Source organism: Engraulis encrasicolus, chromosome 21 (assembly GCF_034702125.1).
Source record: "Engraulis encrasicolus isolate BLACKSEA-1 chromosome 21, IST_EnEncr_1.0, whole genome shotgun sequence".
NCBI lineage: Eukaryota > Metazoa > Chordata > Actinopteri > Clupeiformes > Engraulidae > Engraulis > Engraulis encrasicolus.
Window position 1 is genome coordinate 3872709 of NC_085877.1, and position 23228 is coordinate 3895936.

At 43.1% G+C, this 23228-nt stretch overlaps 2 protein-coding genes across 4 annotated transcripts in view; one reads left to right on the forward strand and one right to left on the reverse strand.

Annotated features, from left to right (window-relative positions):
* Positions 1–5: 5 nt before the first annotated feature.
* Positions 6–15883, reverse strand: agfg2 (ArfGAP with FG repeats 2; the record flags this gene model as incomplete). Its single annotated transcript, XM_063187621.1, has 11 exons — positions 15037–15883; positions 14072–14165; positions 10193–10308; positions 8281–8458; positions 7506–7626; positions 5236–5340; positions 2493–2723; positions 2129–2204; positions 1527–1567; positions 667–747; positions 6–91 (listed from the first exon to the last, which is right to left on the reverse strand). Coding segments are annotated over exons 1-11 (1296 nt in total), but the record flags the coding sequence as incomplete, so codon positions are not given.
* Positions 15884–16501: 618 nt separating this feature from the next.
* The window catches only part of acap1 (ArfGAP with coiled-coil, ankyrin repeat and PH domains 1), a 43450-nt gene continuing 36723 nt past the window's right edge, over positions 16502–23228 (forward strand). For 2 of the 3 annotated variants that reach the window (XR_010032462.1, XM_063187221.1), the window contains exons 1-3: positions 16502–17286; positions 20417–20474; positions 22017–22136. Coding sequence is in view for 2 of the 3 variants with exons in the window: in XM_063187221.1 (XP_063043291.1) it covers positions 17234–17286; positions 20417–20474; positions 22017–22136 (231 nt within the window). In the remaining variant the exon portion in view is untranslated. The remainder of the gene's footprint in view (positions 17287–20416; positions 20475–22016; positions 22137–23228) is intronic. The other variant, XM_063187222.1, reaches the window with a different exon arrangement.

The window sequence follows — 23228 nt, forward strand, 5'->3', positions numbered from 1 at the left end:
GGAAATGCATTCTGGGTAGTGGTGGGTGCCGGGAAGGAAGCTGATTGAGGGAATATGGATGATGGATTGGAGACGAACGCACTGGTATCATCTGTTGGTTTAGAAAGAAAACATGACCTATAACAGCCCATGTAGTGCATAGATTGAAATGCATCATGCAAGACATGAGCAAGAGTTTGGTATTGATTGAACTTGTAAATGGTGCAAACCCACATTTTGGTCTCTGGTCCTTTCATTATCTACCTTACAGTATTATTACGCACATAGTACAAAGAAATCTGCAGATTCTTGATTTGTGTATCACGGAGGGATTAGTGACAAGAACATGAAGTGTGCCATGTAGCACATTACTGCCCTCTAGTGTATGCCTACGCTGACTATTCTTTTTTCCATGTACATGAGTCAGAGGCAGACATTTTTGTTTTTTTTAGACAAAATGTTCCTGTCAGATGGATTTATCTTAAAGAAACACACACACGCATACACATGCACACTTTCACTCACACTCACACTCCCACTCCCACACACACACACACACACACACACACACACACACACACACACACACACACACACACACACACACACACACACACACACACAAACACACTTGAGAGACACACACTAATACACACTAACAATGATTGAGCAATAATACTAGCGTACCTGACGAGACACACTTGAAAGGGTTGCTTGGAGAGAGTGCAGGCTGGGTACTGGAGGTAACGTTGAACGGGTTGGGGAAATCTGTGGGTGGACATGGGACAGATGCGTAGAAACAGTGAATGAGAACTAAAAAGGCAAGTAGTTGGAAAAATATACAGAAGCATACAAACTGAATGGCAGTCCAGGAGGTTGTGATCAAAGCTGAATCGGATAGACAGATATTTGCAGTACGTATAACCTTTGAAGAAGGTTAATGATTACATTACATTACATTTAGCAGACGCCTTTGACAAAAAAGACTTGCAAGGAGGAAATTTAAGCAGATGCTTTGAAGAGCAATTTCCACCACATTACAAACAACACATATGTAATTCTTAAAGTATAAAAGCAAAACATATCTATACAAATATCTATAAAATATAACCAGATGCATAAAGCGGAAGGAGAATTTGGTCAATGCCATCCTGTCCATAAGAGGTTGATGTCTGAGGTCTGAAGGCTGCCTTGAGGGCCGCTGCTCCATTCCAATCTAATTCCCCATTCCACTCTATTACACAGCTGGTCAGACACTAATGCTGTTACGGGCTAAAGAGGAGAGTGATTTAGATGGGAATGCAGAGAGAGAGAGAGAGAGAGAGAGAGAGAGAGAGAGAGAGAGAGAGAGAGAGAGAGAGAGAGAGAGAGAGGAGTGTGTGTGTGTGTGTGTGTGTGTGTGTGTGTGTGTGTGTGTGTGTGTGTGTGTGTGTGTGTGTGTGTGTGTGTGTGTGTGTGTGTGTGTGTGTGTGTGTGTGTGTGTGTGTGTGTGTGTGTGTGTGTACATGACGGAATGAAAATGAACAAAAATTAAAAAACTAACTTACTTGGGAAACTTGGGATGTCTGGGTCTGCAACATCAGGAGAACTGCAAAATCAAAGTGAGTTAAAATAACTGAGAGACAACACTTTGATTTTTTTAAAAGCATCTCCAATTTCTGGCTTTAATTCTCTCCACCCAAGCAGCAAAACTATTCAACATGCAGTTAAAAAGTCAAACAAAATGCCAGCGTGGTTTTGGGGCTTCTAATTCCAAATGATGACGCATTCACAGGACTCCTGCACAGTGGTCTTCAAAGTAGGGGTCGGGGACCCCTGGGGGGCCGTGAGAGAGTAATAGGGGGACCGCAGCAGATTGAAAGGAAAAGTATTGCAAAACAAAAATAATTGAATAAATTAAATGACTAACGTGAATAAAAATAAACCAAAAATAAGGCAAGTAATTACACACAACTCTACCCTGCTATTTTATTATGTCTCCTATTGTAGTGATTTAAGGATGCAGAAACTGCATCGACCCGTGAAAGAAAAACAAATAGTGTGGCACAGCCCATGTTAGGAGGGTCTTGGCTGTAATCTACTGGCATATGGGGGCCTTGTCATGGTAAAGTTTGGGAAAGCCCTGATATAGCAGTTCCCCAAGACTTACCTTGTAGGAGGAGTGGAGCTGGTTGACACTCTGTTGCCAAATATGGCGTTGTACTGAGCTGGGCCAGTAGATGGGGCTGTTGACACACACAGAAATAGCCAGTAGTTGCTGTTAGCTTTGAAATACTGAAAAAGCACCAGGCCCGTTATGCTGAACTTGATCTTGGCTCCGGGTTATTAAGACCATTTCAAGTAATTTCACACACACACACACACACACACACACACACACACACACACACACACACACACACACACACACACACACACACACACACACACACACACACACACACACACACACGCACGCACGCACGCACGCACACGCACACACACACGCAGGGATGGCAGATGGCATACTATACCTGTATTGGCAGGCGTGCTCTCAGAGAAGACACTATCGAGCTGAGAGAGGGGTGCATATCTGTCCTGGGAGGGCGGCGCTGGCGCTGCTTTGGTGGGGGCAGCAGCGGGCGGGGCGGTGGCAGTGCTGAGCGTGGCATGCGGCTGATGACCAAGACCCCCAAAGTCCACACTGAGCGACTTGGGAAACGCCCTGAAAGGAGCTCCACCGCCAGATCCAGAGAGGCTGCGACCTTGGACCACGTAAAGGACACAGTGTCACGGGATAGGTCCAACGATTGGAATGGAGGGCAAGATCAGAGGTGTCAATAGTAAAAGCAAAAAATACACTGGAACCTTATCTGACTAACCAGTAGACCTGTGTACTTATCTTACAATTACATGACTATGCGCTGGTTGGATCAAGTTTGTAAGGTTGGGTTTTTGAGTGTTTTTCATTAACTACACTGTCTACCTCTTTAGGTACAATGTCTCTAGGGACGGGCATTGGACATTAGCTTTTGGCTATAAATGCTATGATGCTTGCTGTTTGGTTGTTGTGCAACCTACATGTTATGTATCTGTCCCTATCAAATAAACTAAACTAACTAACTAAAATGGAGTAAATGGTGTAACAGCTATGTAATATCATGTGCTAGTCTTGTACGTACACCAAGAATTTACTTTTACATTTACTTTTGACACCTCTAGGCAAGATTCAGTACTATCTGTAAAAAAAACCAATATACTTAATAACGACTTTGTACACTTGAAAACAGCCCTTGAGACTCCATAGCGAATCATACTAAATTTGTCTCTCTTCAGTATAGCTGGAAAATACTGTTTTGATAGACTGCTACTGTGCATCGTCCCTGTCTACACCACATTCCTTCCCATTCCATGCATCAGGATGGCATTATATGACTACTGTGGTTTTGACAGCACACTGCACAAGCATGACAGATACATACAGTATATAGCCTAGTTTAGATTGAACTAAGTTTCACATTTTTGTTCCATTTCTTTATCATTGTGTAGGCACACACAAAACTTTAATCTTTCTAGCAAAACACATGTTCACAAAGGACACTGGCCATTGTATTTTAACAACAGAAATTGTTACAAAATACCAGGGAACATCCCTAAACACTCTTTTTTTTCGTTCAGCTCTTTTAAAAAAAATTATTTTCCTTTTTCACACATAGATGCTCCTACACATGCCAGGCCTTCGTGTTTCACATATCCACAAGGCTGAGCGTTCAGTGGAGACCTTTTTAAATGCAGAATACCAGATCTGTTTAAAGTAAAGTCAGTTTTGCCAAAAGCACATGGCATGAACTCATGCCTGAGGAGGATCTATTGATGCTTAGGGCTACTCCATATTAGGGCATAGTGAATGTATGCAAACACAGCATGACCTGCACTAAAAACAAAATCAAATACTCTTTCAAGGCTTCACAATATGAAAGTCCATATCATCACAATATTGTTGTATGTTGCAATAGGGCACAGCTCTTTGTTCGACAAATACATGTAAAACTGTGAAACGCTTATTCATTTTTTATTACCAAGACGTATGTTTTTTTTTTTAAAACCTGCAGCGCTATGGTGTATGAGTGGAAAAGTGTGTCTTTGCAGTGTGTGTGTGTGTATGAGATGGCATAGCAGGGATAGGCAAAGAAGATGTGTAGTCTGTGTGTGCAGCTTCCCCACACTGATGGCTATACATTCCCATAGACACTGGCAAATCACATGAAAGGACACTGTACAGTTCTGAACATGTATGACACTTTATGCCATCTGCCACCATCATTACACAGTAATCAATGCTGTAAGTAAATCAAATCCTGATGGTCTGATCCTTCAATAGTGTCCGGCAACTCTTGTCCCTTTGCATGCTCGTCTACAACCCCCCCATCCACCCCCACACACACACACACACACATACACATCTCCCTCTCTCTCTCTGGCTCTCTCTCTGGCTCTCGCTCTCTCTCTCTCTCTCTCTCTCTCTCTCTCTCTCTCTCTCTCTCTCTCTGTCCGCCCCCCCCCTCTCTCATGCACGCACACACGCATGCACGCACAGATGCACGCACGCACCAAAGTACTAGTAATGCTTACCTAGGGTGAAGTTGTTTTTAAAGGTGCTACTGGCTAGGATAGCGTAGCAAAGGAACACGAAACACAAAGACAAAGAAGCAGACAGCAAAGAGGATGAGACAAGCCCAAACACTGGACTTATCTGCCTTACAAAGGCAAAGTGCACTAACTACATATTTGGTCAAAATTGAGTTTAAACTGAAAATAGTCTTCATTATACTCCTGTTTTAGAGATATAGCTATGTCAAACTTGCAGCATACAAAATCCAACCACACACCAACCACACACCTGTTTCAATATTGGCGTAGTTACTGGACTTTGCCTTTGTAGGGCAGTAGTGTGGCACAATATTGTCAAGACAAGAGGTAAAGTCTCTCTCTCTCTCTCTCTCTCTCTCTCTCTCTCTCTCTCTCTCTCTCTCTCTCTCTCTCTTTCTCTCTCTCTCTTTCTCTCTCTCTCATCCAGTGTGTGTGTGTGTGTGTGTGTGTGTGTGTGTGTGTGTGTGTGTGTGTGTGTGTGTGTGTGTGTGTGTGTGTGTGTGTGTGTGTGTGTGTGTGTGTGTGTGTGTGTGTGTGAGTGTGTGTGTGAGTGTGTGTGTGTGTGTGTGTGTGTGTGTGTGTGTGTGTGTGTGTGTGTGTGTGTGTGTGTGTGTGTGTGTATTCTACCTGATGGACGAGGGAGGGCTGGAAAGGACGTGGGGTGATTCTGGGCTGCCATTCCTGCGGACATTGACCCAGGCCTTTGTCTCTCCATCCCACTGATGAAAGCATCTGGAGTTAGAGGTGGCAGAGACGGCAAAGAGGGAACACAACAACAAACAAAAAAACAATGGTGACCACCAAACACAAAAATGAACACATTTTTTCCCCGCCCAATTCTTTTTAGGCTTCACTCAGGCCGTTCAGGGACGAAGAGTAGCATAAGAATGATAGTGGGGGCCAGATAATGAATAAGAAGATAAATAAGAGCTAAGGAAAGAAAGGGGGAGAAAAATTCAAGTGTAACTCAGAGGAATGGTTAGTTGAGAAAGAAAGCCACTCAAGGCGCATTCAGGCCGACGAGAACCGTGCCAGTGCTCATTCCTGCATCTAATGTCTGAGTATTCAAGATCCAAAAAGTTGGTTCGTGATGCGAACCGAAAAATAATAGCTTTTTCTCTAGGAACCGTGACGACAACGTGGACGTCAGTAGGTTAATCTGGGTAACACGCAGTCACTTGCAGAAAGGTTCAGATCCCGGTATTAACGCGAGTGGTTCGCAGGTAAGCACTTTACGGTAGTTCAGAACGTAACTGGTACAGGAACAAGCACCAGCAACGTTCTGGTCGGCCTGAAACAGTATCTGTGAAGAGTTGTGAGGGCCAGATGTACAGACATTTAATGCTCACGTCAGACGTACTTTACAGTAGTACTTCTCTCACACACAAAAAACCCAAAACATGGCGTGGTTTGTACAAATTATGAGCAACATTCCAAATAAGTGCCAGTGTCATTTTTCAGTCATAAATAATATGCAAACCTGGCGGTGCAAATTGGGAGAGAAAGGGCAAAGTAGCATTTAATTGAACAGTCTCCAGTACGCATGGAACCTGCCGGTGAGAGTGCATGCATAATTGATTACTTGCACACTGAAACACTCCTGAAACACAACTTTCGACAACTTTCATCTGTGAAGACTGCCATTCACCCAGGTCATGATCCAGAGAGCTTAGTTTTAAGAAACTGGGCTGCTTCTTGGAACTGGATAGATGGTTCGCTCTTCGTTCAGTTTCTGGTTGATGAGGCAATTCCTGACCAATGAAGCTCCTCATTTGAGGAACGAAACATCTGTCAAGCTGAGCAGTTGCTCACAGCTAAATTCTTTCAACACCGAAGGCAATGTATGCAAAAGACAAAGCCAAGTTTTATAATATGCTTTGTTTTTCACGTTCATACTTTATAGTTTGCCATCAGCTATGCTGTTTGTTGACACATTTACAGTTGAGAGAACCCAATTCTACACTATGATAAATTAAAACATCAAACTGTTAGGGGCCTGTGACTGTCACCAATATGTTTGATGAAAGGCAAAAGCCAATTGTCTTATTGCATCACATGCTGTTTAGGGTCACCTCACGCACCTGGATTGAACTTAAAATATGTAACGTGAGCTTATGCGAAAGGAGCTTGGACTGTCATGCTGAATCACTTTGCTTCCTTTCTTTCCTTCCATGATGACCGCAGGGAAGCTGGCCATCCAATGGTGCCACTGTAAGCACCGATAACAAGACCGAAAGCCAGGTGAAAGCACGGAATTACGTGATGAGCATAATACATACCACACAAAATCAAGGCAAACAATGTGCGGTTTCTGCAAACTGAGGATGCCGCAAAATATGTTGTGTTCGCAAATGTATGTACATCTGGTCCTGAGTGAGAGAAAGACCTACAAATAGAAAGAGAGAAGTCATGGCACAATGAAAAAAGGCAGAGGCAGTCGTTTGGCACATATGTTACAGCATATGACACATAGTCATGGTTTTCTCTATCAGTTTTGACCTCCGCCAAGGAGGTTATGTTTTTACCTCCGCCAAGGAATTTATGTTTTAGGTCGTATTGGTTTGTCTGTCTGTCTGTTTGTTTGTCTGTCAGCAGCATGACTCAAAAAGTTAACAGATTTGGATGAAACTTTGTGGAGTTGATGGAAATGACAAAAGGAACAAGTGATTGAATTTTGGTGGTCATGATCATGATCCGAATCCAGGAATTTTTAAAAGATTCTTCACCATTGCTGGGTAGATCAAATTTTGACATTCCAGTTTCGAACTGCACAAAAAGAAGGCAGAAAGGGTGTAACAGTCAAATGTTTTATCAAACAGCTTCCTTGGCAGAGGTCTGCACTCTCTGAGTGCATTTCTAGTTTTTTTTAGCATTCATCCTTTTTTGCAATGCAGTACCTTTCAATGGAGGGTCTCTGAAGCTTTGCGAGCGGGTTGGCCTGGCAGTAAAGACGTCGGTGCGAATGTCAGCAGGGGACACCATAGGGGGTCTGTCCCAGGTGGCCATCTGATTCTGGGACTGGGGAGAGAGACAGAACAGAAGAACTGTTATTGTATTGATTATTTGTTAGCGTTTTACTGGTCTGAGTGCTTATCGCACTTGTATAGCGGTATGGTACTGTTCTCACAATTTCACACAATCAATTTACCACTTGTAGACTTTCCTATTTGGCTCGCATAATAAAAATAGTCTATTGCCCCAATAAATACGTATACTGTACGTATACAACAAAACAGCCTGAATACAGAATGTTGTGTGCTAAGCACATTAAGTTTGATTAGGCTATGGATTAAGAACGATGTCCGACATCATATTCAGAGCGTATACATATGCTTTCTAATTCCAATGGATAATGTTGTAGATGGTACCATTAAACTCATTTCTATTTTTAAACTGAGCTATGTGCCATTAGCTTGTGATTCATCTCAACAACCCACAAGGCATCCAGCCATCTGCCTCTGCTTCTGCTTCTGCCTCTGCCTCTGCCCCTCTCTCTCTCTCTCTCTCTCTCTCTCTCTCTCTCTCTCTCTCTCTCTCTCTCTCTCTCTCTCTCTCTCCATATTGCTCTTTCCACTCCTCTTCCTCCATATAGTACATTTTTTTGTGGTGGGGAAGTATGAGGATCTATCAGCTCCAGTACCCCATCCATCCATCTCCTCTCCTGTTCCTCACCAGGGTGCGTGTGGGCCTGGCAGCATGGGCGGCATGGGCAGCGTGGGCGGCATGGGCGGCGTGGGCGGCGTGGGCCATGGGATGTCCATGAGGCTGATTCTGGACGGTGGGCATGTTCGGAACCCCCGGGCTGAAGGGGCCATCTATGTCTCTACGGTTCTTGCTCTTTGAAAAATGCCTTTGCAGCGACAAGAAACAAATAAACAATCACATTCAAACAAAACCAATGGCTAAAAATAAAGTTATCAAGCACCAGAGAGTAAAAAGTCCCGGAGAGCAACTGCCATTCCGATATACCACCATTTCGCCATTCTGACAGTTTTTCATACCGACACTCTGGCACCAAGTTGCTCTTAAAGGGAGCTGCCCACGGTTGTGGTGCTGAATGTTTCCACATCTGCCCTTGGAGTAGCTACAGCACGCTATCATAGGCACATTCGTCATCTTGCTTGCACACCTTCAAACATCGCTCCAAAGTAAGGAGCTGTTCACGTGTGGTGCTGAAATACGTGGCAGCATTTTACTCAGAATGGCTTGTGAAAAAATTGCAAATAGGAGGCATTAGCTACAGGAAAAAACATTGTAGGCTACAAAAACACAACAATGAGCCATTATCAACAATGAGCCAACTGTCAACATCTATGAGTGAGTGATCATTCTGCCAAGCCTTCCATTGTTGGAATAGCAGTATGTTGAAAAGAAAAATCTGTGTGACGTTTCATGAAAAAAATTGATACCGCCATTCCGACAATTAAATGTCAATGTCAGAATGGCGGTATGTAACCAAAAGTCCCTTATTTGTTCCAAGCATTCCGCAAAACCAATTACATGAAATAGTAAAAATGTATACAATGACCTCTGTTTTGAGTTTGTTATTCTCTAAAAAAAAATAGTACTCTGATGCTATTCCACTTTTAGTATGTTTTCCACATGCGTGAAGGATGGAATATAATTCATAATATGAGCTATGCAGTGATTAATTGTCCTCTCATAAAACTGATCAGAAAGACACACTAAAAGACCGTTGTTTACTTGTTTGGTTTTATCTCTTTACTCAGTAGGAATAAAACTTCGGGAGACTTACACTAACTTTTTGATCCTCGTGAGTCAAATCAGAAAATGCAAGTAAACAGCTCTATTGTTGGTTGGAACGACTGTCCTGTGTTAATCGTTCCAATTTTTTCAGACATAATTGTGAATGTTTGACAGATGTAGCCTAATGCTTGAAAACAAATCAAAATTCTGACCAATGCTTCCAATGAGTCAGCTGACAACAAGAATAACCCAACAATGGTTTTGAGGAGCACTTGATGACTTCATGACTTCATGTGATTTCAAGGAAGTCATGAACATGACCCACACTGGAAAACATTGCAAGTCAAATGAAAAAAAAGTTGCCCTGCTGCTGCTGCTGTAAGTTAACTTAACTCGAGATTTAACTCAACTCAAGGCTTTCTCTAGTTAAGTTACAAACTTAAGGCTTCCTTTTTAAAGTTTAACTGGCTGCAGCGTTTTACAATGCACAAACTGGAGGAATAAAAAACTCAATATTGCCACACAAACAAGGCCAATGGCTAGAAGGTGTTGTCTGACTCGATTGGCCTGTGTGGATGTTCAGTTGTGTTGGCAGTGTCCTCTATGCCTCTGTGCGTGAACTAGGCTGGCAGGACACATGAGAATGTGAAAGGACTGGAGATGCTAATCACCAACAGAGCAGGGAAATACAGAAACACATGCACAGAAGGAGAGAGCGAGAGAGAGAGAGAGAGAGAGAGAGAGAGAGAGAGAGAGGGGGGGGGGTTCAGAAACAGAACAAGCAGTAACAAGGAAACAAAATGTTCTTGAGAAAAAGAATCACTTTCAATACAAAAGAATCACTCTCAATGCCATTGTGATGACATATAGTTCTTACCATTTCTTCCTCTCATATTTGTCTTGCAGAAACTCTTTTAGTTTCTGGGAGTCTCGAGCATCAAAACATCCGTCTGCTTTTGGGTCGAAGGTGCACAGCCAAGTCCTCTTCCCAACCTTTAACCATGAAATCCAGTCAGGTTTAGTAGGCACAAGAAAGCAGCTCATGCATACACATCTGTTCAAAATATCTCCCTTCCCGACAAAATCAAGGTCAGACCCTCACGCTCCAAATCTGTGCATCAGTGAATCAGTGAAATACCAAGCATGCCCAGTGTGCCGAGTTTAATGTGGTTGTCATCATGGTTGTGCGCAGCCGTTCTTCTGTTTATCTATGGCTTTACAGCTTTCTTTTCCTTATAGCAGGGTACATACTGTACAAACACTGTACAGTTCCTGAAAATCCTACTTGTCTTATACTATAAATAGGTCAATAAAATTATCTGGCAATATTTCGCCTCAGACTGAGAAGAAGGCAGATGAAGTTTCAAACGTTTTTCAAAAGTTTTTGTCTAGTTAAGGGAGTTATTAACCAGTGCTTTTTCCCACCCGACTGAGGTACCCTGAGCATGGTACCATGCCACCGCACTTCTCCCTTGGGCTCCATCTGGGGCTGCCCCTTGCACATGTGATGCATAAAATGCAAATTTCTTTGTGTACAGTGAACAATGTGTGCTTTGGAGTGTAGCGTCACAACAATAGTTTCCCAGGTGGGACTTTCACTTTCACTTAAGAAACAATGTAACTGTAAGCACTGGATGTCAAACATTCGGTGCATCCTATCTTCTAGATCTGAAAACTTTTACATTAATTTCCAACCAGCTACATTTCATAAAATTGTGACAAATGTACACAATTGTGTGTTAAAAACGCAAATTGTAACTTACATTGTTTAAGTAGAATGTGGTCAATATGGTACTTCGCATTTGACATAACAAAACACACACGCATGAATAAATCAAAGCAAGCTAGTTTTCCGAAACCTGTTTAGCAAGAATCCCTTCCACATGAATTGGAGAGACAAATCAGTGCACCAGTCGGTAAGACCTACGTCTGCCCCTCTGCCTACCTGAATGTCTGTCAGATTTATTCTACACCGTAGGCCACAGGGGTTCCCCAACCTTTTCCCATTTGGGGCCCACTTGAAATTTCACAAATGTTCGGGGCCCACCTTTGACCCAATAAAACAATACAACTCAAATAGATAATCAACAACACACACAAAAATATGATTTTGATTTTTACACAATTATGTCAAGGCCTACTTGGAATACTTTCAGGTCCCACCAATGGGCCCCGGCTTACAGTTTGACAATCACTGCTCTACGCGTACTCTTAACCTTAGATGTCAAATTCTGACCTGAGAGGAAGAAAGCAAGCAAATTTTTTTTTTTTTTAAATCAGAACGTGTTTTTCCTGAAAGACTGAGCAGTGATGGGCGAGGCTGCTTACTGTGTATTTATTTATTGCCATAGCCACCACCGGTACTATTACCATACTTTGACAATTCCGAAGAAGGGGGATTTTTTGTTTGATGACAGACACCCAACAGGCTCCAACAGCACCCTTTTCCAGCAAATTACATATTTTGAATCACAAATGGCAAAATCACTTTTCAAAACAACATGTAGCCCTGAAGTTGTCCTTGCCCTTTTCAGAAAAAAATGTGTCATTGCTGCTTTAAGAAAACAGCTGCATTGTTTTGAAAAAGCACTACATTTCCTGATTTTGCCACAAGGCATTGTGGGAGATGTACAGTCTGTGTTGTATTTTAACCCATTGATGCCTAAAGCACCTGCAAAAAATGCCTGCTGAATGCCTAAGCCCTTGTTGGGAGAGTTGCCCTCAGCCTATAAAACCTAAATATCTCAGCCTCTGATGGACATAAAAACATGAAATAAGTTTAATTTTAAACCCTAACACCCTCATCTAGCATTAGAATGTATTCATTCAGCTGTAACATACCCACATTTTTATTTTAAAAAGCTAAAATCTCAAGAGCCTGAATGCAAGGTCAAACAACATATACGAGTCATCAGGCTAAAATGGGTTAAGTATGTGTTTATCAGTATGTGCTAGTATGTTCTATGAAATGTGTGTATAAGTTTAAGCTATGGAATTACGTTAAATTCATGATTATTACATTACTTGCACATATAATTGCACTTTTGAAGCAACTATCTTCAGTTGTGTCACACAGTGGAAGCGTTGATGCACATTTTTGGTGCACACATTGTTCATTTATTACATAATGTTATTAAACGTTAGCCGTTTTGGTCTAAGGTAGGCCTACTTACTGCTAAATAATACCTTAGTACTGTCACTAATATAAGGTAATTCCTCCATCACTCCCCACCCTGAATCATTAGGATGGTACAGTATGAACATTCAAAGCTAATATTTATCACAGTTTTCTAAATTATTACAGTATGTGTGTTGAAAGCATTGATAGTCGTCACCACCACTCGTCACAAACCAAATTTCCCACGCAAACCCTGTTGTGCTCACGGGCATAATGGAGAGGGGAAGGACTGTCCTCTGTTCAAGGGTGCTTTCAGAACATACATACAAGCTGTGTCAAGGTAGACAACCTCCCCTCAGTCCTCTCTGCCCAACATGGCACTACGCACACTGGGGATGTACATGCACACACAGATGCACAGATGCACAGACGCACCGACACGCACGCACGCACACACACACACACACACATTATATTTCTCTGGGATCTCATGACTCCCTCAGACCTCAAAATGGGCAGCCCAGGCACATTCTGCAGTGCCGGGCCACGTCAACTGGCCAGGCAATAGGCTACCTCCACTAGGATGTGGGAGAATTCTCTGATCGGACATTTGTTTGCTCATTCAGATTGTGAAGACGGACATTTCACCTTTTATCAAAGGCAGGCATTGGCAGGCATATGGGTTTTCTATGTGAGAACTGTGTGTAAAACTCATGCCAAACCCTAACCTGTCAGGGAAGAATGTGTATTCCTTACTGGCTACTGGCACAGAATGTTTGGTCTTGGACCAAAACCCATCTCTACCCTCTCTTGTCTGTTTAAAAAAAATGTTTAGCTGCTTTTAGTTTTATCAACAACAAAATTGCCCGAAAACAAAATGGCCTCGTTTGCATGAGACCTTTAATTCAGATTTAACTCTAATTCTGTATAAAACTTCCCCTTGTTGCTATAACACTTCACAATTCGGAATGAAATGAAAGAGTTATGTAAACTCAACAGAACTATATAACCTGTTAAAACCCAGCATTATAAATTTGCTGTTACAAGCATGGCAATGGCCGAGTCATAGTGCATTATTAAAGGCCCTCTATAATGTCATAGTAGAGTAGTACGACGGTAATTCACCTTTCAATGACTATTACAGCACGCCACTGGTGGTATGGCGTGCATTATGGGACTATTTCTGAATTATTCATTCTGAATTAAAAACATCACGTAAACGAGGCCAACGTCTGAGTTGGTGGAGAGTAACCACCCCTGAAAAACTGTCAGTAGAGAAATGTCCAACACCACAATTCTGAGAAGCAGAGAAATGTCCGTTATTATGATTTGGATGAGCGAACAAATGTCAGGCCGGAGAATTGCACGGATACCCATCCACCATCCTGTGTGACACCAATCATTCTGGCCGACAAACTTTTCTCCTGACCTTTCTCAACACATCACAGCACCAACAGACAATGGCTATCAGTAACATCTACCTAGGTGAGGGAGTCTTAGATACATCTACGTAATAGGTCAGCGCTGGGATTTTTCTGTGTTCAGAAAAGCAGTGATAAATATTCTAAGTGAGTAAGGTATTTTGTGTAGGGATGCTACGTACTGTATATGGATGTCCTAGTCTGGCCTGCCACTCACCTCGTTGCCATGGTTTTGGAGAAACTCCACTTCCTGTTGGGAGAAGGTTGTCATGGAAATGGACTTGACTCTGTGGGGAGGGTTGAGTCCTCTCCTAGGAAAGATATGGAGAGGGAGACATAGACAGACAGGCAGGGGAACAAGTGAAACTAGATTTCCAAAAGGTGACCTGTGAAAAACACGAGGAGGGTGAATACCCTGTGGTACTTGTGTGTCCAAAATAATATGAGGATGCGAGGAAAGGTGGTGCTAGGCCTAGGCCTACTAGGTCTACATGGTGAGGGGAGGTGTGTCTAACATAGAGATGACAGGGCAAAAATCTGATTGGCAATAAACACAAAACGTGCATGATGAAAACAGCTGGACTGCGCACATCTGGCACTGATGTGCACGTGAATGGGTGAGGCAGGGTGATGCATTCCTTAAACCAGAGCACTATCCTTTGCAAGACAGAGAGAGTGACCAAATCCTCTAGTGGTAGCTACTTTTGATATGCACAAACCACAACAGACTGAGATCCCAAACCTTTGGTCGTGACGAAACGACACGCAACACAATTAGCGGGACGCCTGTAAATGACAGAGTTAGCAATTATTTGGCGATGAACAGACTGCTTTGCGCGTCTGGACGAGCAGCCAATCTCTTCGGCCTACTCATGCGGCAAGTTGGATACAATTTAGGATGCGTGGTGAAGACTTATTTTGAATACAAAGCACCCGATCCCACCGTAGCCTATATTGCTGCCAGGATCATAAATCATGAAAACATTGCCTACGCAGCAGCCGTAGACTAAGGATAGTATTATTACCATGCTATCTATCAGTAGTGCAAGCAGTAGTAGCGTAACCTAGTACTACTAGGCTACTGCCTAATAATCATCAACATCATCATCATCAGTAGTCTGACTAATCATGTTTCTGGGGGTACCAGCTTATTTTGTGTGCAGATTGTGTTGGTGTACTCACAACATTCCGGAGCACGACGTACACACGAAGCAGCCGATGGTGATATTGATATATGTCACCCCGGGCTGCCCGCACTCGAAGCAGTGTTTGTTGACGGCTGCCTGCGCGAGCTCCCTCACCCTGCGAGCGCATATCTCCTGGTTATCCCGGTGTTTTCGATTCGACATTCTTGGGAGTGTTGCTTTCCCCCTCTCTCTCCTCCCGTTAGTCTGGCGGGGAAAGCAGATCGCTCTCCCTGCGTACTCCTCCCCTCTCTCCTTTACTGTTACTGTTGCCGATTCACGCCCGCATTATGAAAACGATCATGCGGCTGCTCTTCGTGTGATCTGACGACTGGAACTCACATGCGTAGGCGAGGCGATATGTCAGGGCACGGGGTAGGCGACTGACTGGATAACCCGTTTATCCGTCTGTCAACGATGCGCACCAGGATATTTATTTACCCGTCGTCGCGTTGGTATTCCACAATACTGCGAGTAATAATATTTGCCCAGCCTCCCTCTGCTCTGTGGCGCTACATTTATCACCGGCAGCGTCTCTAACTCGACCTATTGCTGCACACCCACTTTTACATATTAGGCTACTGCGCTCACTCTGTCGTGTTGCTCTGCGAAGACGCGGTGCTGTACAATGGCATATTTTTAAGTACTGTTGGGCAAGAACCAGCAACGGTTGCAGAGCACTGGCCTACAAGAGAACAGGCATGCCATGGCCGTCAAACTGAACGACAACTCTTTGCGTCATTTCAGCCAGAGCCTATAGAGACCTATGTTTTTTTCTTTTTGATTGCACCGTTGATAGGCTGTATTTTTCAACATAGCTCGGCAACAGTTCCACTGCTATCCTGGGTGTACCACTCCCTCTGAATGACGTACTGATTTGAAATCTGGACTCAACTACCAATCTTTCTCAAACGAGGATGGGTCAAACAGTTTCATCAGATAATTGTGCGGCTATTTCTTTCGAATTAATGCGCGTCATAGCCTTGGTCAATTAATTTTCCAATTAACCAAGCAAAGGAGGCTGCTTCCCCGTGTGTGCTGGCGTGCGTGCGCGTGCTCTCTCTTTCTCTCTCTCTCTCTCTCTCTCTCTCTCTCTCTCTCTCTCTGGGACAATGTTACGAGGTGCGTTGTAATAACTTGGTATGATCACAAGGGAGGGCTCTAGGCTATTATTTGGTGTCTAACGTCTTGTCTCTTCCTCCCTATACCATCATCATAACGGTCTTAGGTCTACCCAGAGCCATGGGGGTGTGGTGATCATCTACCTGAAATTATAGGTGGCAGATATATACCATGCAAACTGTCATCTAGCCTCTTTTGAACGACAATATACAGATCAACCGACATTATCCCAACTCGCGTGCTGTTTTCATCATATTTTACAGAGAGGGGGGGGGGGGACCCTGCCAAGGATGCCACCATGCCCAAGAATGCCACTTGAACCCCATCAGTTTATTCTGAGGCCATAGCATCGAACATCAATAGCTAGTGGGCAACACCGCCAGGACTATTTGCAAATTGTGAAACTTGATGAAAGCCACAACTTAATCAAAATAAATAATTTGGATGGTCCTCCCATTGTCTGTAAATTAAAAAAGGGGGGCTGTGTAGTTCGTGCACCATATGTTTAAACATATCGCCATGTTTGGAAGAAGGGGCTTTTGCGTTCTAGCCTAGTTCTACTCTCAGCTGAGTGTTTCACCTTTCCGTACTTCGAGCACGCAACTTTTACGCACCCGGAAATAAAGATCACAGAAGGGAGGTGAAGCAACGGCAAGAGTGTAGCTACGAGAGGAAGATACATTTGTGTCCCTACCAGTTGCGTTAAGGAGCGATACTTTAAATTAATTCTTAATGACTGAGCGTACTTTCTATTCGCCTCGTGAATGGGGCAGATCACTCGGTTTAGGGGTCGCATCTTAAAAACGCTACGAATTAAACGAAACAACACGCGTTAGACTTTTTTGGCAGGCGATAGGGATGGAATAATCAAATGGTCCCTATGCACTTGAAACGATTAGACCCATATTTAACTACTTATTTACATCCGTTTAGTTTGAACAGGCCGATTAGATTAGGATAGCCTACTAGTTTGGCACTCGGATAGCGCAAACTGGCACATCTTCTTGGGAGTGTTGATGACACCTGTCGGATTTTCTATCCATCGGTTTGCTCTGTTTATGTAAAACATCAAGATGACTGTAAAGCTAGACTTCGAAGAGTGTTTAAAGGATTCCCCTCGCTTCAGGTATGTTGTGGTATTTTTGTTGAGTGCGAAATTCTTGCTGTAGCCTTAAATACACCCGGAACACATACTGTACGCGCGCAGTGTAGCAGCTAACCTGAAACTGGGTCGTAGAGTCGGTTAAACTGGTGCAACGAATGGCCGAAGTTGTGGGCAATCTCTTTCTAGACTCACCCACCCAAACTTGCTGCAAAGAAGCCGAAATATCGCATCGCCATGCCAAGGTCACGTCAACACTGGCTGTAAAACCATGGAATGGAATGTTCACGTCAGAGCGAATGGAAAATGTGAATGAGATAATCCGGGGAAGGGTAGCCTATTATAGTGCGAGAGAGAGAGAGAGACTGGAAGATTTGGTCGAAAGAGTAGAGCAACAGTTCTGCATGTTGAAGGAAAAGGCCTATGTGTCTTTGCAACAACGCAGGGTCGTTACACAGTTCAATTGGGATGAAAAAGTGATATTCTATTGGGGCCTACATTATCGCACACAGCATTAAGCTGCCTTAGGTTGAATAATTAGGCCCTAACACACGACAGGCTAATTTTAAATGTGTGTTTTTGTTGCTCTGGGCTTAGAAAGAAATAGGTCATGTAAACATCTTCCTGTCCATCATCCTCTTCCCTTCTCTTTGGATAGGCCTACTCTTCATAGTTTGAGTGGTAAGCCTATTGTCCTATGGAGGCCTAGAGAGGGACACTATTAGGCCTAGAGAAATTTACCCCAAACCAAGGGCAGGATGACATCAAGCTAGTATTTCAAACACTATCCATGCCACTAAATGCCACAAACTCGTTACAAGTCAACACACCAAGTTCTGGTAGTCATGTAGTAGGCCCACCTGGGCATGATGCTGCTGCACTAATAGTTAGGGAATGGGAGTCTGGGTGCTCTGGTAACCACGGCACTGCCTCCTGTTGCTAGGCAACCAGTGGTGGAGGTGGCGGTGGTGGGGTGGCAACAGCAGCTTGTAACAGGAAGTGAGGCGAGAGATACTGCGGTGATAAACAGGGGACAGGAAGTCTGTGTCAGGGGTGGCTTGCTGCTGAATGTGTAGGCTGCTTAGCCTTTTACTTTGTCTGCCTGTCTCTCTCTACCTCTTTGAGTCCCTACATTTCAAATAATAAGGCTTTATTGTGAGGCTATAACAAAGGATTGGCCTAAAAAGTATGGTGGGACACTCATGCTCACCCTTTCTCCCTCTGAAAGGTCAACAAGTAGACAGACTTGTCAATCTGTCTCTCTGTCACTCTTTCACTCTCCCTCTTTTGCTGAGAACCGGTCTCTGGAGCTTGTAAAATTAGACCACTTTTATTCTTCCCCCTTTCTCCCTCTTGACCGATCTGCTTCAAAGGGGCTTGTCAATATAAATCGTCTGCCATTCTGTCTCTGTCACTCAATTGCTCGTAGTCACTCATTTTCTTCTTCAGCACCTCCCACTGCCACCAGCGGAAACCACAAAGTCAACTGTGTGATGGGTACTTAGCCTGCATGCGTTACAGATAGTGGGAGATATACGTAGGCCTACACATACTTTTACCATCACAAACACACATAGGCTACTGTTTGACTCCTTGTTGACTGGTGTCATCTGACTCTTGTTCCATCACAGGCCTCCACACACAGATACAGTAAATACATTTGGCATAATCAATTTGATTTTTTAACAATAAGGGTGTTAGCAGGCTTATGATGAGGCCCGGGGTGGGGGGGGGGGGGGGTTTCTTCCAGGGGGGGTTGAGAATCATTGGTCCAGTGTGTAGGGGTTACTTTGCTACAGTACTACTTCGCTATCCCAGAATTCCACGGGAGGTCGACAACTGTACAGCCATTTGTCATTAGTGCCTTCAGAGCTACCTCCGTCCACACCCCCAGAATCAGATCTGGTTCAAAGGTCATGTAAATGGCGATGCTGTAGTATTTCCAAATTGTGCTCACTATTGGCTTGCTTTCTACCACTACATTATTACTACTTTATTACAACTTATTTCACTTATTTCACTTATTTCATAAGTCAAATTGTCTCTCAAATGACTCCATTCACACCATAACTTCAGATGTCGTTCATATCATTTTAGGCTAGGTTTAGAAAAGATATTAGCTATTTCGAATATAGGGTTTTTTATATTCAACTTTTAATATTTTAATATATCATAATCCATACTTGGATAACTGTTGTGTTCCATGTTGTTTATGTAATTTGTAGAGCCAGAAAAGAGCTTTAAACAACATCAAAACCAGCCGTGGCCTAGTGGTTAGAGAGTTGGTCTTTCAATTAAGGGGTTGCAGGTTCGAATCCCCCCTGACCTCTCCCTACATCTCCATCCATGGCTGAAGTGCCCTTGAGCAAGGCACCTAACCCCACATTGCTCCAGGGACTGTAACCAATACCCTGAAAAATAATAACTGTAAGTCGCTTTGAATAAATGAAAGCGTCAGCTAAGTGCAATGTAGTAATGTAGTAGTAGTAGTAGCCCTTTGGGGCTTAAATTGACTGACATAATCAATGACGAATGGATAGTGGCCTATGCTGGTCATTGAAACTCTGCTGTCTATATTACAAAAAAGTAATAAACTAATATTTATTATGACCAAAGTACAGTATATTTTGCAACTAAAAATTTGTATTTCTGGAAATCCTAAATGCTGGACATGTGTGAAGTGCCATTTCCCCAATCATAATGTATGCTTAGAATTTGATGGTGGTGGTAAGTATTCTTGAAAAAGGTAACATTTGTGCAGCATGGATTCAGGAAATAATCTACTAAAAACATTACACATTGCACCTTTAATAGTCGACTTCGGCCACCTAATCACCATCACTACCTCACTTTTCATGAAGCTGCCTATCACTGGTACTGTGTCGTTTTGGGCAATAGACGTTGTTAACATTGCCCGACAGGAAAATTAACAAATGCATCACAAAGCTGAGCTTAACTGTTCAGACATTGTGTAAGTTGTTGCGCAAGTGTGTGTGTGTGTGTGTGTGTGTGTGTGTGTGTGTGTGTGTGTGTGTGTGTGTGTGTGTGTGTGTGTGTGTGTGTGTGTGTGTGTGTGTGTGTGTGTGTGTGTGTGTGTGTGCATGTGTTTTGAAGTAGTGTTTTTGTCTCACATTGTGTAACCTTTGTCCCTAAGGGCCGATATAGAAGAAGTGGAGGGGGATGTCGGCGAACTGGAAACACGACTTGAGAAGGTGAGTGAGAGCCACTATTGTAGAGCTGAGATCCTGAAGGAAAGACAAAATCTCTGTCTTGAACCAGGGTATACCAATTAGCAAACAAGTACACCATGAGAGCACCTTATATGGGGGTGATACGTAGGAGGAATCAAATTTTGATTGTGATTACAAATTTAGGGCCAAAATCATACAATGGTCCAGGGCCGTCACGCCGTCAGCTGACCCAATGCTATACAGAGGCACAGTAGGGCACCGAGAGATAATGCGAGCGTGCAAAGCAGTTATTTATTTTTAAAAGCTTGTAAATCAATTATATTATTGGAAGTAGTGCATGTGTACTATTTTGTGCGCATTCTGTAAATTACTCCGTATGCTATAAAATTGAGCTAAATTCCAAGGTAGCAAGGTTGTTGTTTTTTTGTGAAACTCATACCCGGGCACAGCAAATCAATTCCCAGGCCCTTGCCCCTGTAAAATAGGTCTGGCCATGCCCCTGCAATGGTCATTTCACATCATGGAAGTTAGATTTGAAATAATGTTTGTAAAATAAGCTCATCTTTAAATGTACACAGACAAAGAAACTTTGGTTATGATTGGCACATAGGTCATCAATGTTCTTTTAGTAGCAGACGTTAAGGTGGTACCATGTCATTATTGTATGATTTTTATTGCTTGTCAATTGATTCCATTGATTAATTAATGAATTAAATTAATACAATATTGGCATTAGCTGTGGTTGCAACAGCTGACATACGCTTCTAAAAAAGTCAATGACTTAGTGGGATAGACATTTTGTAGGTTACTACCTACTGAGAGGGTGTGTGCATTCTTATGAGCATTTCACTCAGCTAAAAAAAAAAAGAGGAACCATCTATCGCTGGTCCTCCCTTCTGTTGTTTCCTGATAGAGGTGGAGAATGAATGCCAAATGCGCATAACCACAAACCGTCCCGATTCTCCATCCTTTTATGTCAGACTTCTCAATAACTTCCACAAAACCATCCATTCTGAATGTTGTGGTGCTTCAGATTTCTCTTCAATAGTTGTGTCAGTTTCTCAGATCAACTTAAATGTAGTTTCTGCTGCTAATGTGGTTCATCCGAATACATTGGAAGAATGAGCACATGTGAAGTGTGGTGACGTGTGATTCAGCTGTAGATTCTATGAAGTCATAGGTTTTATATCTAAACTTTCTTTCTGTCTGTCTGCCTGGCTGGCTGTGTAACTGAGGGGATCCTGTGCTAGTTTGCCACTCAGGGCTCGAACCCGCCACCTACCAGTCAACACTCCAGTTCGGGCATGGTAGACACAGCACAGATACAGCTGAGCTAAAGATCCAGACCAATAGCTCAGCACTACGATATTGTATGATGCTTTGTTAGGGAGGTTTTACTAATGATCTACCGCCAAACTGTACTAGTTACCATCCATTACATCTGTCTGCTTGTTGGCTTGCCTGTGTGGTGTGTGACTGTCTGACTGTCTCGGCTTAAACCTGGAAATGTGTGAGTGTGGTGTCCTGTGTTGTAATTCTGTTTTGAAATGCTTGTTTGTTTAGCTGGTGAAGCAGTGCAACACCATGCTGGAGGCGGGGAAGGTGTTTTGCCAGAACAGCAAGAACTTCGTGACGGGGTTGAGGGAACTGGGGCAGCATTACTCGACGGACGCCACCATGGGGGTGAGTGAGGACCGGCTAACTGGATAACAACATTCGCCGCCTTTTCGCACGGCCACACGTGCAACAAGTTGCTTAGTTTTAGTCATCACAACACAAACAAGATGATCCATCCACATTCAAAACATCATAACGTTGTATGTAATACATCGAGGTAGCTTAGCTTAGCCAGGTACTCAAACTGTTGGACACATTCAGTTTTCTTTTCTTTGGTCTTTGACGTTTTCTGTAAAAGAGTAGTTGCATACAATTGCAGGATTTTCATAGCTGTGACATAGTCAAAATTCAAATCGAACGGAGAAGGGAAAAGTAAGCAACAGTTGCTTCAGACAACAATTGTCACTTTAATGGACTCACTCGTTGACATTGATTCTGTAATTTCAACGTTATTTGTGAATCTGTGAGTAGTTAAAGTAGCACCTCATTAAAATGTCAGACAGGTACTTCCCCAATCACGTGCAAGGATTTTGGTAAAACCACTCCTATGGCGTATCTCCAGATGAATGTTCGCGGAATCCATTCATCTGGCGACAGTCAGGTTACTTCAGACTGTAGACTTTTTGTGTTGTTTTTTTTGCGCTTTAAGTCTATTCCCTCAGCCTGTGGTGAATACATGTGCTCACACCCAACAGGGGAACACTGTGATAAAAACAGGTTGGTTCACTCATGAACTGACAGATCCAGAGACAAAAGCTAAGACGGTTAAGAGGTGGGGAGTCCATTTTCCCTGGTGGTGAAACACACATTACATCAGACCAGAGGGGATCTGAAATGTACCTGGAGACAGTTCTGCTTCTCACATTTGACATAAAATTCAAAGTAACTGCGTTTTCTATGTTGAACTGAAACTGTCAAAGATTGCTCTGAAAATTAGGTAGGCCTATAGTGTAGTTCAGGTGGCTAAGCTGAAGTATGGAACTTCCTACTACACATTGTATTGTGTTTTCGCTCTCAAAGGTTCAATAGTTTCCCCCATGATCATGAAAGATCCAAGGGAAGCAAGCACTTCAAAGGTTTTCATTCCTGTTAAGTTTTGATTGACGCCAGTGAGTCAAAGCAGCCTTTTCTCGAACACGTGGATTTAAAGCAACTCTG